Consider the following 19,217-nt stretch of genomic DNA (forward strand, 5'->3'; position numbering starts at 1 on the left):
CTTATTTACATATTCATTGCTCTCTCTCTCTCTCTCTCTCTCTCTCTCTCTCTCTCTCTCTCTCTCCTTCCTTTTGGACGTTATTTTTTTCTGTTTTGTTTTGAAATTCTTTATCAAAATGTCTTAATGTAATGTATTTATGTTCCGCGGTTAAAGAGTGAATTTATTAGTGGTCTGCGTTGTATGTTCTTTGAAACTATTCCCTGTGAAAGGTAAGGGCTTTATATATATATATATATATATATATATATATATATATATATATATATATATATATATATATATATATATATTTATATATATATATATATATATATATATATATATATGTGTGTGTGTGTGTACACGTGTACGTACGTGCATATGTGTGTGTATTTTATGTCTGAATTATATCTATAATCTATTTTAAAATGGGCACCTTTTCATAGGTTAAAGCAAAGGTTTAGATGAATCTCATGAAGAGCATCAAAAAGTAACTCCTCCAAAGTGTTGCTTGGCAAGAAAGGGTCTCTGGGAACCCGAGACGACAGTGATAGAAGCCTCGTCTATAAATCACTTGAGGTTACGTTTCGTTCGTAGCTCAGATTATTGCCTTCAGATTACTGTCTTTAGATTTTTGTCTTCAGATCACTGCCTTCATAGTGTTGTCTTCAGAATGTTTTCTTTAGAGTATTACCTTCAGATTACTGCCTTCAGATTACTGGCTGCCGATTATTGTCTTCAGATTACTGCCTTCATATTGTTGTCTTTTGATTATTGACTTCAGATTACTGTCTGCAAATTATTGTCTTCAGGTTGTTGTCATTAGAGTATTGTCTTTAAATTATTGTCTTCAGATTACTGCCTCCAGATTGTGGTCTTCAGATTATTGTCTTAAGTTTACTCCTTTCAGTCGTACCAAGGAATGTCATATCCTCTTTTACTTGTCACTTACCTTAGGTTATCACCTTTCTTATCGTCTCATCTCAGAGGGTAAGCCAAAATCTTCTTTCCCTGGGGTAATATGCATCACTCTTTCCTCAGATTAACAGTCGCCTGTGTCTTCCGAAAACGAGATCACTCGAAACTATGACAATAGTATTTTTATTCATAGCGCAGATGATTTAGTGTCTCAACGTTTTTTGTTGACAGATTCGACTTAAGTTCATCTCTCGTTGTTCTCTACTACGTGTAGCTTACCATTCTAATGCTATTGACTTAGAATTTATTTTGGTCTTTGAAACTGGCTGTTCTTTGTAGGTAAATAATGGAATTCAGAGCTGATCCATCTATTCAGTGCAGCCTTTTTTTGCCATGAGTGTTTATTTGTGTGTGAGATGCAGATTATAGACAAAACTCTTTGTCATGTGAGTCACACCAGAAGAATGTCTTTTCATGTTAGTCGTAGGTTGCTACATATTAAGTAATTGAAAGTTAAAAAATTAGACCACACAAAATATAACTGCTCAATGGTTTCTAGCTGCTTGAGAAATATACGAACTGGCCTCTTTTTTCTTCCTCTGCCTTATATGTTTATACTACGTATTATTAAACGGCCTTAGAACTACGTAGATAACACAAATTGGCCTTCATTAATGCAAGGAACAACATTGCCCGTTGCCAGCTCGGTCTCTAATCCTGAGACCCTTGCCTGTATATTAGTGTTAAAAAAAAAAAAAAACACGTACCACATCGCGGATTGAGATTGGTCAAATACGTGGAGGAATCAGAAGAAAAAGAGAATTAAGACAAGCTCTCAGGCAATGGAGATGAATCATTGAATATTATATATGTATATATATTGTGTATATATATATATATATATATATATATATATATACATATACATATATATACATACACATACACGCGCACACACATAGTATATTATGTGTGTTTGTGCACGTTTTTGTACATGCATTATGTGTATCTAAGCAATACACTCCGGTAGAATCTCAAAGCCCATCAGAGTGCACTTTGCCACTCTCGCCCTAACCACAACATTCTCTCTCTCTCTCTCTCTCTCTCTCTCTCTCTCTCTCTCTCTCGGTTCTATTATTGGTGCACGTGTCCCGAACCAGAATCTTTGTTTACCTTCCATGCAAGATGCCCTTCCTTTCAATAGGCCTAAACACTCGTTCCTTAAATGTCCCCGGGATTAAACGTTCGAGGCCTACTAGACTCGGGAGAAGAAGGCGAAGAAGAAGAAGTCTGTATGAGTTGAAGATGGTTTGTGGTTTGTGGGCATTTCTCGTTCGTTTGTTTAGTCTGCCAGTTAGCTTAAGTCTTTGTTTGGTAAACTTATCAGGCTATCTAGAGCTAGATCGAGATAAAGACCCGAGAGAGACCCTCTCTAGGATTTCCTCCGTATTGGAGGAGGAACTTTCTCTATTCTTTTGTGGGAGAATTTGTCCGGCGGTACGATGTTTACTGTACTTATCGAATCGAGTCATGTTACTCGCCTAACACTAAAGCTTTACGTGGTACTGATCGAGCAAAAACGTTGATTATTGTATTTGAATTTTCTTTACTGTAATTTGTATTTAAATATAATTTTTGTATTTAAATATAATTACAGGAGTGTTACATGGGGTGATAGTATACACACACAGATATACATGTATCTGTCATTATCCCAATGAAAGTTAAAGGCTGGCTGTAAATCCTGGCCGGTTTAGGTTTCATTTCTAAACCATAATTATTATCGAAGTTCTTCTCTAAAGGCTTAGAAATAAGGCTGAAAATGGTTAGGATTTGCATCCAGCAGTGTTTAATTCTCACTGTGGTAATGAGAGTATATAAATCACGTGTCAGAGTGGTTACAATTACATGCATTGAAATTAATATAATATATATATATATATATATATATATATATATATATATATATATATATGATCGTGTCTGTATATATGTAAGTATGTAGGCATGTATATATTAATGTACAAGTATGTACGTATATATTGAATATTGAAGCTAAAATCACAGAAATTAGTATTGAACTTCTGACTTTTATTGTGTATTTGGTGATTTGTTGAGAGAGAGAGAGAAAGTGTGTGTGTTTGTGTGTGTGTATATTATATATAGAATATATATATATATATATATATATATATATATATATATATATATATATGTATATATTCGTTGTAAAAGAAGTGATGAACTAGACTTTTTGACATCAAGTCAACAGCAGTTTCACAATGCATTAACATCCGTAAAAATTTTGGTTCGAAATTTATTATATCCTTCGAGGATAATGACCGAAATTTAGAAGAAATGATGTTAATTTTCAAACATTTGTGAAAAGCATAGTCGGTTTATATATATATATATACACGTATATATAACTGCAATCGCATATCTTATAAATTTCTCTCTCTCTCTCTCTCTCTTCTCTCTCTCTCTCTCTTCTCTCTCGCTCTCTCTCTCTCTCTCTCTCTCTCATATTCAGGAAACTGATTACCATAAATGTTCATACATGAGAAAAAAGCTTAAATCTTTTAAACTTGAGAGTATTTTAAACCGTCATTTTTTTTTTCTCTTTGAAAATTTTTATTTAAAGTTAAATGCTCTTACAACGTACTGAGTTTTCTTCTCCATCGATGATACATACGTACATTTTCATTTTGAGTATCATTGCTGCTGTTCCTGAACAAGGACAGTTTAACCATGGTACAAAGACTTTTTTTTATTTATTGATTACTACGAATGCCAAATAGAACTTTGCCTAGTTAAAATAATCTTTTTAAAGGAAGTACTTATAAAACTTTTTTGTATATTTGCCATTGATATTTCCATTAGATTCATACTCTTTCATTAGAACACCTATACTTGTTTTTGCTGTTTTTGTTTTAGCCTTTTGCTGCTGTAGAAGCTCTCTATAGAAGCTTTCGATGTCTTCCTTAAGCGCCCAAGGCCTATTGTATTAGCCCCATCCACAGTAGTTAGAATCTATTTGCTTCCTAATAGCATCATAGTATTATTGTTGTCCACGACATATTCACGTAGGTCTAATTGGATTTGACACGCACGCTCGGGAGAGGGCGAGGGAACGCTTTGTCAAATCACAATATTCTCAAGTGCACGAATGTTTCTTTTAGATAAAAAAAAAAGTCATATCTTTTCACAAACAATAAGGTAATTACGCACCATTCCTCTGCTTCTTTGGGTCCACGCATACGTTTGATTATACGTAGAATTCACGTATCTATATTGAGGCTTTGCTTATACCGGAAGTCCCGAGTTTTATATACGGTGTGGTGGTGAAAGAATTGGCTTACATTTAGTTTATATAATCCAGTTGGCAGTTGGTGATCGAGCGATAGGTGTACTTAGTGTCTGCTTACCTGCTGTGTAGGGCTGTAGGAGCAGCCTGTAGATTGTCAGTGACAATAGTGGCCCGGGCAACTCGCTCTTCGTTCCTGTTGCTTGGCTCGTTGAATCTGCGTCTATTCCGCCATGTTTTACTGGCTGTGTATGTGGTAATATATCGCTTTCATGTCCTGATGGTTTACAGAATAATTGTCACGTTACTGTGTTCTATATTTTGTCTTTTTTCATTTCAAGTATATTGTTTTCAAATGCGTTACTTCAAACTGAAAATGTATAGTACTTAAGAACAATTTTCCCGATTTGTTTCGTGTTTTGCCGCCAAAGCTGAAAACAAATGAAATCGGGCTTGCGATGATGCTGATCTTCCAAGAAATTCCACTTTGAATTCATTCTAATCATATAATGTCAGTTGTTACTCTTCATACCTGTGCCCCTGACCCCCATCTCTTTGTATCCCCCCCCCCCTTCTCTACCCCCGATTAAAAATGATGGCCAAAGGCGATATGTGCGTGTGATGGTGCTTTATATAAATTGATGTCTCCTCAACAACCCAGTGTTTTAACGGTGCATTGTGGGTAATCCCAGGTCCCTCCCTGATGGGAAACTGCGAATACTGGTGTTTGCGACTCAGCGTCATCTGCGAATGCTGTGCCTGCGGCAACTGCTGCTACTACTGCTGCTGTTGCTGCTGCTGCTGCTGGGGCGGTATGTCTTGTGTCTTCCCAGTGACCTTTCCTCCTCCCTCTTAGAGCAGTAGCAGCAGAAGGCTTCTCCCGTAGAGGGGTTCCCTAGGGGCCATCCCTCGACCCTCCCTTTTTCTCTTGCCTGTTGTAGAAGACCCCGTGATTTTTTTGACAGTGCTTCTGTTTATCTTATTGTAGGTGATTTTGTCAGTACTACAGAGAGAAGATTCCTCTAGATTTTGGCATGTTGCTCGTCAATTATGGTATTTTGAGAATTATACGTAAATATGTATATATATGTATAATATAAAATAAACACATATATTTGTATGCGCGTGTAAATATATATATATATATATATATATATATATATATATATATATATATATATAATATATATACATACATATAATCGAGGGATGCTGGGGAGTAGGATTGGCTAATCTCTTGGAGTGTAAAGAGTATGTAATTGGTATATTAAATGTAGCTTGTAGGATTTCGCAGTCTTGCTTGTTATATAGATACTTGTAGCTTATGGTTTTGGCGTCTGATCATTAATCATTATAGCCTTGCATTTGCTGCCTGGATTTTAAACATCATCTTAGTTCAGTTGGTCGATTTCTTATGTTGTTTTGAAATGAATTAATCTGTCATGATACTAAATGTCTTTCTTGTGTGTCTTTTTTTTTATTTAATGTGTGTTTTATTTTATTCCTTAGGTTACTCAAGTGTGGACTGGCTATCGTTGATGATCTTTTACTGTTTTGATTATGTGATATATATTTTTTTTTACTTTCTTTATTCATTTAGCATATGTGTTTTTTTAGCCTTACTTTACGTAAGTGTCAAATGGCTATTGTTAATTATTTTTTTACTGTTTCAATTTTATAATAGTTTTTGTTTACTTTCTTTCATCTATTTCCTAGACTGTTCGTGATTGAGAGAATTAAAGAATGGTTTCAGGTTATAAAACTTCACGGTGAAGTCTTCCACAATAAAAAAGATACCAACTGATGCTCCTTTATTGTTAATCGTACTCAAGTATGTTACTATTAGCCTTACTGGATCATCAAGGGATTTCAGCCAAATACACAGTCATTCTTAAGTTGTTTACATTTTTTGGTATATCTTGATTTTTTCCTATACTCCAAAAATTAAATCACCAAGTTTCTTTTATTTTCGTTAATGGCAATAAGATTGAGGTCGCTGCAGAGCTTAGTTTATTTTTAACACTTCTCTCGTAATTAGTTTGAGCTCCTTTGTTGTCCATTCACTTCATTTTTCAGTTATTTTCTTCGGTTTCCTTTACCTGTGTTTCCGTTCCCCTGACGGAAGAAAATGGTAGGCCCAATGTGTACTTTGTTTTCCGGTCCAGAAGGACATATGATTCTTGGTACTTCCGGCGTTTCTGTGCATCAAATGAACGGCCTTCTCGGGTACTCCGCTGTCTTTTATGCCCTTTACTTCTTAAGCTAGTGTTACCCTTTTAATGAAGCCGAAGGACTGGCTTCAGTCTGTCTCGGTTTAGGCCGCACTCACTGTTGTTTTGTTGCTTTCTTGCATCGTGATCTAAAGCTATCCAATGTAGTGTTTGCATGCCTTGTATACGTATTTGTTTTTGTCTGAATACTTCAAATAAACCACAAAATGATGTTGTCTTTTTGTGTTACTGTCTTTTATGTTGTTATATGAGGAAAGTCACAAGTAATATCGCCATACTGGTTTGGAACTTCGGAGCTGTTGGAAGGTGACAGCTTACGGTGAGTCGCTAATGGCGCGCTCTTGATATTCCTTGTCAATGCCCCAGATGTGTTTTCTTCCGCCTTTTAATCTTCATTCGTGCCCATAGCTGTCCAACTTCTTCAACTTGAACATGTTTTAATTGTCAACTCTTATATACCATCAGATCCCCATGGAGAGTCCTGTAAGTTTTGTTTTCATTGTATAGTGCCCTGGCAACCTATTGCTAAGAAGTAGGCCGCACTGTTGAGTAGTAGATTGCCAGGGCGTGATAATTAACTCTTCAGACTGTTTGTGGCCGAATAAGTATATTTCCCCTGTATACCATGTCTGAAATTTGAAATTTGTAGTATCAGAATTTTATTCCTTTGGAGAAGGTTTTGATGCATTGCACGTATGATATAGTACTTGTACACAATTCTGAGGATTATGTATGTATGAAGCTGATGTTTTTTGCCCGTCTGAGGTTCCTCTGCAAAAAAAAAAAAAAAAATAAATAATAAAATAAAATAAATAATGAAGAGCGTCATATAGATAACTCGTTTTGTCGAAATGAGGTTAAGGTACAGATTTCGGTTGAAACAGTTCGTTTCATTGACCGTCAGTTGGTATCTTTCATTACTAAAGGTTTTTGAGCATAAAATATTAAATATTCATTGCCTGGAATCTCTCTACCATACAGAGATATAGTTGCAAGTAATGCAACAAAATTGGGTATGTCTTATATCATATATATATATATATATATATATATCTATATTATATATATATATATTTAAATGTATATATATATATATATATATATATGTATATATATATATATATATATATATATATAATATATATATATATATATATATATATGTGTGTGTGTGTGTGTGTGTGTGTGTGTGTGTATGTGTGTGTATGTATGTATAGTATATATATATATATATATATAATATATATGTATATTGATCAAGATATATATACATATGTATATATATCTCGAGTATAAAAGGCCCACTAAAACACTGGTTTAAAACTAAGGACTATATTTCGGTGGACTGACTTCAGTCCACGGAAATAGTATAGTCCTTATTTTTAAAGCAGGGTGTTTTAATGGGCCTTTTATACTTGAAACGTATCCTGTTTTAACAGAAGAATTTATTTGCATGTAAATATATGTATATGTATGTGCTTATATATTTTATTCCTTTATGAAACATTTGAATAAAATAACACGTGCAGTCTTCATGACCACCGGTATCATGTACGTTATTCGATTGCAAACCTTCCATCAGTCACTGAACGCCATAATATATTTCTCGTGAAGCAGTCTCACTCGACTGGCGATTATGTAAACTCCCTCAGTAATCTATTGAATAAGAAACCTTATAGCGTCCTCGTTGCTGGTTGCCACTACCGAAACCATACAAAGCTGATGAAACTCGTGGCTGTTAGCGGTGGGTGGGCCTGTGAAACGGCCGGTTGATGTTCAGGGAATTATTCATTCCGAATTTCACGTTATTAGGTCATTCTAAAGAGGCGTTTTACCTGCTGTAGATCATTGAAGACCAAAACTTTAATGTAGATTAAACCGTGTGGCTACTGAAGGTATTTCTGTCCACACATATACATACATACATACATATATATATATATATGTGTGTGTGTATGTATAGTTATATATAAAAATTGCTATATGATATCAAGAAATGGAGAAAAATAATGTAAAACCATTATTTTTCCTCTTTGCTTCTCAGTTGCCTTCAGGTGCCCTCGTAATTCGAAAAAATGCCTCGTTAATTTCATGTTGACTTAGTCATGAGTAATCAAATGACAGGTATGAGCGTAAACAGAGATGAATTTAGAATGAGAGAGAGAGAGAGAGAGAGAGAGAGAGAGAGAGAGAGAGATGACCCACTAAGCATCCACCCATGTATCCCAGACTAGTAGACTTCCACCCATGCATCCACCCCAAACTTCCAAAGCGTGCATGTATCCCAATGCTGGTTTCACTCAAGTAAACATTTCTCTTTCGAAATGCGCACTCCCAAACTACAGGCTTCCACCCATGTATCCTATCACGATGCTTCCACCCATGTATGCCGTCTTTATCACGCGATACATCCTACGCCCTCGAAGTGAGATCGTCATCATTTCCGCCTGTCCAAACTGCTTTTTTTTTTTCTCTCTCTCTCTCCTCGAGTACAGGACCATGTCTAGCCTGACACATGAGCGAGAAACCGTAGACAGATATGTCTGTATAGACCTTGCCGTAGACAGCTACTACGTAATTACCGTCACGGACGCCGTTTACGATTTCTTTGACGCAATATGTACTGTTTTAGGCGCTGCGGACCCAATCTGCTGTCACTGACGAAACTTCTTAGCGTTTATTTGTGTCAGGTAGTTTCATATAAATGTTTTCTTAGAATTTATTGGTAAAGTTTAAATGCTGGAGACTGTATTGGTAAGCTGTAATGACTGGATCTTTTTAGGTTTCATTGGAGCTCTTTGCCTGACAGAAATTTATTTTGCGCCATTGATAAATAATATGTTAAACGTGAAGTTTAATGTTGTAATGAAATTAAAAATGAGTTTACTTCAATTCAGTGTAATTGATAAAATGTAAGTTATTATTGATCCATTTCTGAAGAAAGCAAGGTTCAAGTGTTGCAACTGAAAAAAATATTGTAGGTTTTATTAACGTAGTTCAAATGAGTATACAATTTTTCAAAATGTAATTTATAAAAAAATTACGTTAGATTTCACTAGTACAATAAATCTGATCACAAGATTTCATTGAGGCATCATTCGTGAGATCATTATTTCATGTTGCATTGAATTAACGTAATTAATTTGTTTTATTTATGCAATGTAACTGAAAACTATTAGTCTTCACTAATGCAATGTTATCAGTAAAGGTGGTGTTTTTTTTTCATTGTTTATTCGTGTTTTTAACTGTTACTGTCTTTCATTGTGCTCTTCCATCATTCTATTTTATTAGTTCTGAGTAAAACAGCCTCGAATTTATTATTTTCCAACTGAATCTGAGAAAACAAAAGTGGTGAGAGAATTCTTTTTTTCAATGTAAGAATGTCAGTGAAACAGAGCCTGTATATTAATTAACAATGTTAAATATTCTCCACGTCATTCACTGCCGTTTTGAAATACCCCAAGACTCTTGTCATTCGTTCCAAGTTAGTGGTAGAAGTTCCAGCTTTATATCTTAAAAATTATGGCGGTCCGAGAAGTTTTGATATTTAGCATTTTTAATATTATACTGTAATATCTTTTAGTTTATTTTTATGGGTGTATAGAAACCTGGTGGACGTCAGAAATTCCCAGGGGAGGCGTGAGCCCCATGGGGAAATTTTTAATTCTCTGATTACATTCGTTATTCTCTTCACAAGAGTGAAAAAATAATAACGTTAGTTTCCTATAATCTGCTACTCTAGTTAGACCTCCCTCCAGATCCTGGAAACCCCTTCTCTTTCTCTCGTGTGTGTGTGTGTTTTTTATTTATTTATTTTTTTTTTTTTTTATAAATCTACAAAGGAATTTTACTCATAAATGCAAAGGGGGGGTGGAGGGAAGGGCCAACTCGTAGAGGGGGCGTGGTCATAAAATAGTTGAGAACCACTGGTTTAGTGTTGGTAGACTTAATGCTTAATTATAAGTTCATAGAACCTCAGTTCTTGGTGTTTCATTTTTGACAAGTAAATTTTTGTTAAAGTCGGTTAATTGCGTTTTCTTTCATGGGGGAAAATGACAGGTTTCTGTGGCCTTCTACAGCCTACTCAGAGAATTGATGATGAGTTGTTCTCTCTCTCTCCCGGGTCCTAATTAATGTACGAAATAAGTATATACAAGTTACAGACCCTTTTGTTTTGTTACTTGCAGAGATATTGACTTGTAAACTCGTATATTACAGCATTGAGAGATAAATCTAGGAATTAGTTTGGCATAATTCATAAATATATACCCTAATGTGTGTGTACTCATATATATATATATATATATATATATATGATATATATATATATATATATATATGTTTAAATACATGCATTCACACATGTATATTATACTATGTAAGTATATACAATTGTGGGGGTGTATGTTTGTATATGATGGCCTGGGGCATACCGCATACCTTTTGTGTGTGCGTGTGTTAGAGAGAGAGAGAGAGAGAGAGATTCGGTAGCGGAGAAAGCTCAACTTATATGTGAAATCTGTATTTTTAGGATTGTTGCATGATATCACTGTATCTCCTGGGTAAGAACAAAAAGAGAAAGCGACGTGGAATTATTTTTGTGGTTCTATTCTCTGTCACTAGCAATTATTTTTTTTTTAAATATGCTGAAATAATGAGGTTGTGGCGTGTGGGTTTATGAGTGAGTTGTGAGGTTATTGTGAGTTTTTTAAGGCTTTTGGAGGTTGTTGGCAACTGCTATCTTGACTTGAGTCAATAGACCTCTGAGATAAGCCTACTTGTCTCCTCTTTGACAGCCTGGTTTAACTGTCGCCAGTCGTAAACTGTTTGTTGAAAGGACTTATCTCTCCGATGGCTCAGTTTGAAGATGGCTCTCTCTCTCTCTCTCTCTCTCTCTCTCTCTCTCTCTCTCTCTCTCTCTCTCTCTCTCTCGTTTTCAGTGATTTACATGTATATATATATATATATATTCATATGTGTATGTATAGATATATACATATATATATGTATATATATATATATATTTATATTATATTATTCACATATATTCATCTACATAATATATACACACTTACATATGTGTTTCTGTTGATATGTACTAAGCGTGCATTGACCTTCTCTTGCCTGGTTTGTCTGAAAATTATTAAATTCTCTCTCTCTCTCTCTCTCTCTCTCTCTCTCTCTCTCTCTCTCTCTCTCTCTCTCTCTCTCTCACTCTGGTTACTACTAGCTATATATATATATATATATATAGATATATATATATATGTGTGTGTGTGTGTGTGTGTCTGTGTTTCTTTGTTTTTTTGTGGTTATAAACGTGTGTCTATTCATCTCGTCTGGTATCGCCTGGAGATTTCTAAAACTCTCTCTCTCTCTCTCTCTCTCTCTCTCTCTCTCTCTCTCTCTCTCTCAGACTTCGAAAATTACTTCAAGGCTGTTGGCAAATGAATGCTGTTATTTGTGGTTTTTAATATATTACAGTGAGATTTCAGCAATCTCGCTTCGTATTTGATCACACGCTATTTGATTACGCAGTGACGCAAGCCCTCTGCGGTAATTGACGCCATGTAATTAAATGGCTTTGTAGTAACCAGGGATTAACCAAGGCCTTTTGACAAGTATATCGTCACTTCTAGATGCGAGAAGTACGACGGGAACTTCTTTTGACTAAACCTTTTGACGTTGGCTTTAAATCAGTAGGCCTGGTGTCCAACAGGCGGTGGGTAAGTGATTAAATGAGACATACCCGGAGGGGAATCAGTAGGGCATGGCAGGGCATGGCAGGGCAGACTTAACTCCTATTTATGCGGTCGTTTGATACCTAAACCCCAGGGAACTTACGCCAAAGAGTTCATTAGCACTTCATTTGAGGCTAGTGCCCAGAAGAGTTAAAGACAATGCCTTTTCCAGAAGTCCGACCAAATGACGAGATTGCTAATTGTAAGAATTTGCCTTTAAAAGTACTTTTGTAGAGGGGTTGCCATTATATTTTCAACATATCTCTTCATCAACACAGCAACAATAATGCTAATTGAAAAAGAAACCCACAAAATTACTGTACGCATCTCCTGAAAAAGGGCCACAGATAGGGCCTGAAAGTACTCGAGTGCTGAGTAAAATCGAATTTAAATATTTATAAGTAAACATGTTATACACAGTAATTTTGTGGGTTTCTTTTTCAATCTTTAGAAGAAAACTGAAAGAAGTCTTTGTCTGATTAATAATGATAATAATAATAATTGTATTGACACCATGACATTTTAACTAACGTCTTAAGCTATGAAACTTCGTATTTACCGAAATATTTTTTAATGGTGAATAGACAGATACAAGCTAAAAACAATTGAATTCTAACTGGCGTACGTATCTCCGGAAACAGGGGAAAATTGGAATGGCCATATTTTGATTTTCCTTTTTTCTTTCCCAGGTCGGAAATGCAGAGAATGCATGACGCGGGTACCCTACGCCACCCTCATCGCGACGCTGATGTGTTGTGTGGGCGTGGGCGTCTTCTGCGGGACCATGTACCGGGGTACCACCCTCACCCTTCGTATGTTCGAAGAAGTCTTCAAACTCCACATTAAATGGTGAGTGGGTGGGAGGGACCCAGCCTTCCCCCTTTGTGTAAAACCACTGGGTTTTTTTCTGCCTGGTTCTAGTTTCGGTTTGTAGACTATTCTTGGGTGAGACGATTTTGAACTTTTTAACAGATTAGTTTTAAATGAATTTTTAACTTAAATTTATTTTAATTTATTTTTTTATAAATGAATTTTGTTAAACTGAAGGAAATCAAACATATGTTATCTGTCTAGGTTTAATTGAACATAGCATTCGTGAATCTTTTCATCATGAATGCTGTACGTTTATATAGGATTAATTTTATATACCTGAGACTGAATTTTTTATTATTTAAATTTTTTACATGTGCAAATTGATCTACTTTCTGATGGACTAAAAATGGATTTTCATCTTAGCTTTTTTTTGAGTTTCTATTCCCTTATACTTTTCAGTATTTATACAATAACTGTAATTTTTTTTTATCCTTGTCTTAGTATTTCTATTTCTAATGAGTAGAATTTTAGGAAGAAATTGTCATTTTGGATAAAAGGCTTTATAGGTTATTATTTCCTCGATTTCTGGGGTAAAATTTTTTAATTTTCCTTTAACAAAATTTAACATATATATATATATATATATATATATATATATATATATATATATATATATATATATATATATATATGTGTGTGTGTATATATATTATATATATATATATATATATCTATATATATATATATATATATATATATATAATTATATATATATTATATATACCAGGTTTTAATTATTAGATACATATATTTTCCTAAATACCAGGTTTTTAATTATTAGTTTCATAGATTCCCATTCATGTTTATAAAAGAAAAACTCTCCCCAATAAAAATAATGGCGCCGTATATCACTTACTGGATCGCCAGGTTTATAAATGAAATCACTACTAAATCCCTTACTTGTTGCTTCTGATCTGATGAAAAAAAATACCCAGATTTTCTGATGTGTTTAGGTCATAGCAGAAACACCAGGCTGCTATGTTTTTATGTCAGATAGTCGTGTGATCCCTTTTGAGAAATTCTAAGCATTTTTAAAAATGTTGGATACAGGTCTTTGACTTATCCGTAGTGCCCCTTATTTTTTGGCCATTCCAGTGGCGTATAATAAAATAAAAGTACCGTAGCCCTTTTGCAAAGCATGAAAGTATTGTGTAAAACGTATGATGATAATGTTTCTGTCTCTGTCTCAGAAAGGTTTGCCCAAATTCGAAATTTCTCTGTCCATGTTTCTTTTTATGTAATTGTAGCATCTTTTTTTTCTCTGTAGACCTAATTGGTCATTGTCACCTCAAAATGATCTACTGTACTGCAGTACTGTAGTGTCTTGCCATGCGTTTTCATGATACCATTTCATGCTTTATATATCAGACCTCTCCTTTGGTGATATTATTTATTTTCCCGTGTACTTTTTTCAGTGCTGGTGTGAAGTATTTCTCTGTCTCACTTCCATTTGGATATTTTATCTCATATTTTGAAAGTAGAATCTTACATTGCGATTTTGATTTAGATTTTTGCCTATGCTGACATTTTCTCGTTTGCTTTCTTACTTTTCATACATTAGAAATTAGATAAAAAATCACAGCTCTTTGTTTTTTTGACAAGTTAATATATCTCACAAAAAAATCTTTGTCACGCTTTGTTGAAGCTTTGGAAACATTTTCTTAGCAACATCTTGTTGGTAGTGAGATTTTATTTTTAATTAGATCACGATCCTTTTATTAAATGTGATTTAGAGAAAGTTTCCACACCCAGCGCTCGACAGCACCTCCGTAAGCCAGCTCCTCGTTTTCTTTTTCTCATATTCCCGTTTTCTTTCACCTGGGGCGTGTTGTGTGTTGCAGGGACCGAGAATACAGGTAACAACCATTAGCCCTGTTCATTGGCCCTACTCTTGTTATACCCCCTCCATCTTGACAAAGATGCCTTGCTTGACCTCCCTCCCTCCCCTCTCTCCCTATCCCCCCTCCTGCCTTGTATCTAAAGTTGTGAGCATGAGAACGAATATTTTAATGGATATGACTGGAGTGGCCCTCTGCTCTGAATGGCTAGAAAAAGTGATTAAAAAAAAAAAAAAAATTTGTAGAGGTTGGGAAGTTCAAGTGATATGTTGTCATTGAGAATCTTTGAAAATTACCTTTGTAATTACAAATTTCATTTTTCAAAAAAGGGAGCATAGTCATTCAGTCTAAGAATAATATATTCAGACAGACAGACAGAGGCCTCTTGCGGAGCAAAAATTATTTACGGTTGAGGAAAGATTAATAGAGGCGCGTAGGAAAGAAGAAACATCTTTCCTCATTCGGAGATATATTTTTCCTCCGCACTCCTGTCATGTAATTTGCCAAGCGTTCTATTATTTATCTAAGCTGCCCTGGCACGAGTATGCTGTTGAAACCCCTCCCTCTGTCCCCCCTCTCTCTCTCTCTCTTCCTTTGTTTATTGTAAACCGAATTGTGTTCGTAATGTATACAGGTCATGTACGGTACCTGGATGCATGAGAGAATTGACCTTGGATTGTATTGCATTTCTAACGGCTTTGAGAATGATTGCATTCCATGACAATTTTCATTTCAGTTTTCATTTAGAGGTATTTGAAAGTTTGCAGTTTGGATTTGAAATCACCCTGTATTGTATTTAACTTCTATTTGTTAACACTGATAGGCGTTTCCTTCTTGCAGCTCATAAAACTTTGAAGCCATGTTTTTAAATCGCTTTGGAACGAATTCTCTCATGCACATGTAAGCAGTGGGACGAATGCAAACAGCTCTTGTTGCATTTGTTGCCAACCCACCTCCTGTGATTTCCGTAGTCAACTGTTGCCTGTTGGAATTTAATCGTTGAGTGGATGTCACAAATACGCTTTCGATGACGGCGTCATGATTCTTATGATTTTAATGAGTGGTTTGCTTGACATTCGCATTGATTTTCTCTCTCTCTCTCTCATTCTATATCTTTCCCTTTACAAAGATTTTAAAGTTGTTTCTGACATTGGATCATTTTTCATTAACCAAATAAAAAAAAGGGGTTCTTGTGCTCGCTCCTCTTTTGAGGGCTAAACTATTCGGTATGAGCTAAAAAATTATAAATTGTGTGCGTATATATGTACAATCAGTGTTTATACGTCTGTGTATTTATACATGCACACATGAGTGGTTGCATTTTTGCTGTGCATTTGAAGAATGTTGCATGACGTTGTTAATTGAATTTGGGTGCCATTCTTAATACTAAATCGACTTTAGGCTAAGTCTGCTAGGAATAAAGTATCTAATTTATTACCGAATTTAATTATAATTTTGATTGTGCTGTATTTAGATAAAGTATTTTTGTTTTAATAAAAATGTGAGATGCTCATGCATGAAATCTGTCACTGAAAATATTCCAGAAATTTTGACAGGTTATATCCTCTTTGGAACTGACAACTTTCTATATCTGAAAGTCAAGAGAATTAACAAAGTCTGAATATTAAGAACGCGTTGAATATTCCCAGTCTGAAATTGGACTGCATTTTCAACAGTATAAGTCTTAAAAATCAAGGGAATGATCAGTATTGTATGTTTAAAAACCAAGAATATCAGCAGCAGTGGAGGTCTTTTAATAAAGAGAAGTTACAGCACTGAAGGTACTCAAGTCAGCAGAGTTATCAACATTGCAATATGACAGTCTAATTTATCTAAAAGTCAATACAACTGATAACATTGCATTTTAAAGGTAAAGAGAATTTGGTTGTGTCTAAAATTAATAATCTGAAAGTCTAATTTCTCAAAAAAAAACAATCGAATTTATAACATTGCGTCTGAAAGTTAATGGAATTTGCTGGAGTCTAGAATTAATTAAATTTTATCTAAAAGTCACTCAGTGTAATAATGTTACATGCTTAATCACGAATAGTGATAAAAATGTGGTTAAAATCAAATTATATGTCGAAGTCAAGATAATTTATCATTTTATGCTCAGAGTCAAGAGCATTAGTAAACTTTTGTGTAGAGTTCAAGGAAATGAATAGCATTCTGGTTTCCATAGTGTCTAGATGTCAAAGAAATTAAGAATGTTTCTAAAAATCCAAAAGCAAATGTGTAATAACGCAGATGATTGGTGCACAATGAGGTTAATGAAATGTTAATTCTTCCATTACTTTTATTTGTTATAATTGTCATTTGTTTTTGTCTTGTTTCATAACACAAACTCTTCCGTCCGCTTCCTCCATTGGGAAGTGACTGATGCAGCATTCTGAATATTTTGTTCCCCAGGTGTGATATGGTTAAGAGTAATGTAAACCTTGTTTTTCTTGTATTGACCCCCTGTATCGCTAGAGGAGCTATTTGTTACACATTTGTTATCGTAATTGTCACATTCGTTTTGTTTCTAACTGATCACCACATTGCTTTCTATGTTACATGTATTCATTAATATAATTAGCTGGAGTGTATTTGTGAGCTGTCTCAAGCACTGTCGAAAACACGTTTCTTCATTGGTTCACCTCGTGTACCTCCTGCTGACTCAGGTTAGCATATATTTAAGCAGGTGACAACATCTTGGATGATAAGTTCCTAGTATAATCCCAAACCAAAGTTCCTTCAGAAACGAATGTACAAGCATCTGACAGCCGTAGGCGCCAGGTGTTCTTTCCAGAGTTGACGAATGAAATTTTGTTAGAAACGAAAGCAGCTCAACAAATTAAGTCGTGGTCAATCTTCAGCTGACGCCATATGGTAATATATGACTGGAAGTCAACCCCAGGAATGTCAGGAAAAGAAATACGTCTACGCAAGACTGAAATCACTGCAATACATCGCGTTTGAAGGTCGTATGAGAAACTAACCCGAAAGAAAATCGATACTATCAGTATCGATAAGAGCAGATGTATTTTCATAAATTGTGGTGAGATTAAGTGGTTGTATAAAAACAGGATATCTTGGGTTCGAATGAAGAATAAATGCATAGATAACCAGAATTGAGCTGCTATCATGCGAGGTGGCTTTTAAATAGTTTGAAGTTTACTGTGAAATTCATAACACAGGTGGGTATTATGTGTTAACAATACCACTGGTTATCAAGGGTTTCAGTTCATAAGGGTCAAAAGTCTGAACTAAGTTAATCTCGAACACAACTACAATTGCTGTTGTTTATCTTAAGATTTAATATTATTTCATGCTTATTAAGAGCCTTGTCGAAGAATTAGCAGACGGAAAGTTATTAATAAGCATTATCGTACGTCATATCACTCATCACGATAGCCATTGACGTTGCGTAGTGTGTATAATGCCATAAGAAAATGAAAGTAGTACAAATAAACAGTGCGTTTCTCCATGTCTTAAGTGACTGCTCCAAAGAAAACTTAGTGGGGATTCTCATCTGGATGACTGACAAAGTTTGGAGCTTTTTGTTTTGTATTACTGTGAAAGTGAACACGGTTATTTTGAATCGAGGGAACACATCACAGGGCATATCTGTACCTTCTGTAATTCAAGAGGCGTATGAATACAAGATATGGATATTTTAACATGGCAGTATTCCTATTTACGTACTATAGTAGATTCACATCAGCCGTGCATTTGATGTCTAGGCCAGTCCCATATGACGCTCCTGATTGGCTGTTGATAAGCCAATCACAGGGCTGGAAGCTCTCAGTCTCTTATCGAGAGTTCACATGGGTAGGTTATATGTTCCCTCCTGAGGGATACGTCTTTCAAAAGTATTCCTCAGGAGAGGTGGAACATACATCCTGCCTATGTGAACTCGAGAGAGACTGAGAATTTCTAGCCCTGTGATTGGCCTATTAACAGCCAATCAGGAGCGTCGTAAGGGACTGGCCTAGACATCAAATGCACGGTTGATGTGAATCTGCTATAGCTATGGTAACCATCGTCGCTTTGACGCCAATTTCTGATCGTTAAACAAAGAGTCCCCCTCTCTCTCTCTCTCCCTCTCTCACTCCAATGATTCGTGGGTTTCATTGTGACCCATTGCCACTCCCGTCAGACTCCCCATCGTGTCTGTTGCCATTTATCCGAGCTGGAGGATGATAAAAAGTACTTTAAGGAAACAAAGTAATACGTAAATTATTATTATTATTATTATTATTATTATTCAGTAGATGAACCCTATTCATATAGAAGTTGCCACCACAGGGAACCATTGACTCGAAATTGAAGCTTCCAAAGAATA

At 35.2% G+C, this 19,217-nt stretch overlaps 1 protein-coding gene across 1 annotated transcript in view; it reads left to right on the forward strand.

Moving 5' to 3' along the window:
- LOC135226609 (hornerin-like) overlaps positions 1-19,217 on the forward strand; it is a 519,588-nt gene that overhangs the window by 488,826 nt on the left and 11,545 nt on the right. Inside the window, exons 6-8 of the mRNA XM_064266316.1 lie at positions 4,900-5,019; positions 12,869-13,028; positions 14,894-14,908. Coding sequence (XP_064122386.1) covers positions 4,900-5,019; positions 12,869-13,028; positions 14,894-14,908 — 295 coding nt within the window. The remainder of the gene's footprint in view (positions 1-4,899; positions 5,020-12,868; positions 13,029-14,893; positions 14,909-19,217) is intronic.

The sequence above is a fragment of the Macrobrachium nipponense genome, chromosome 14 (genome assembly GCF_015104395.2).
Source record: "Macrobrachium nipponense isolate FS-2020 chromosome 14, ASM1510439v2, whole genome shotgun sequence".
In the NCBI taxonomy this organism is placed as follows: domain Eukaryota; kingdom Metazoa; phylum Arthropoda; class Malacostraca; order Decapoda; family Palaemonidae; genus Macrobrachium; species Macrobrachium nipponense.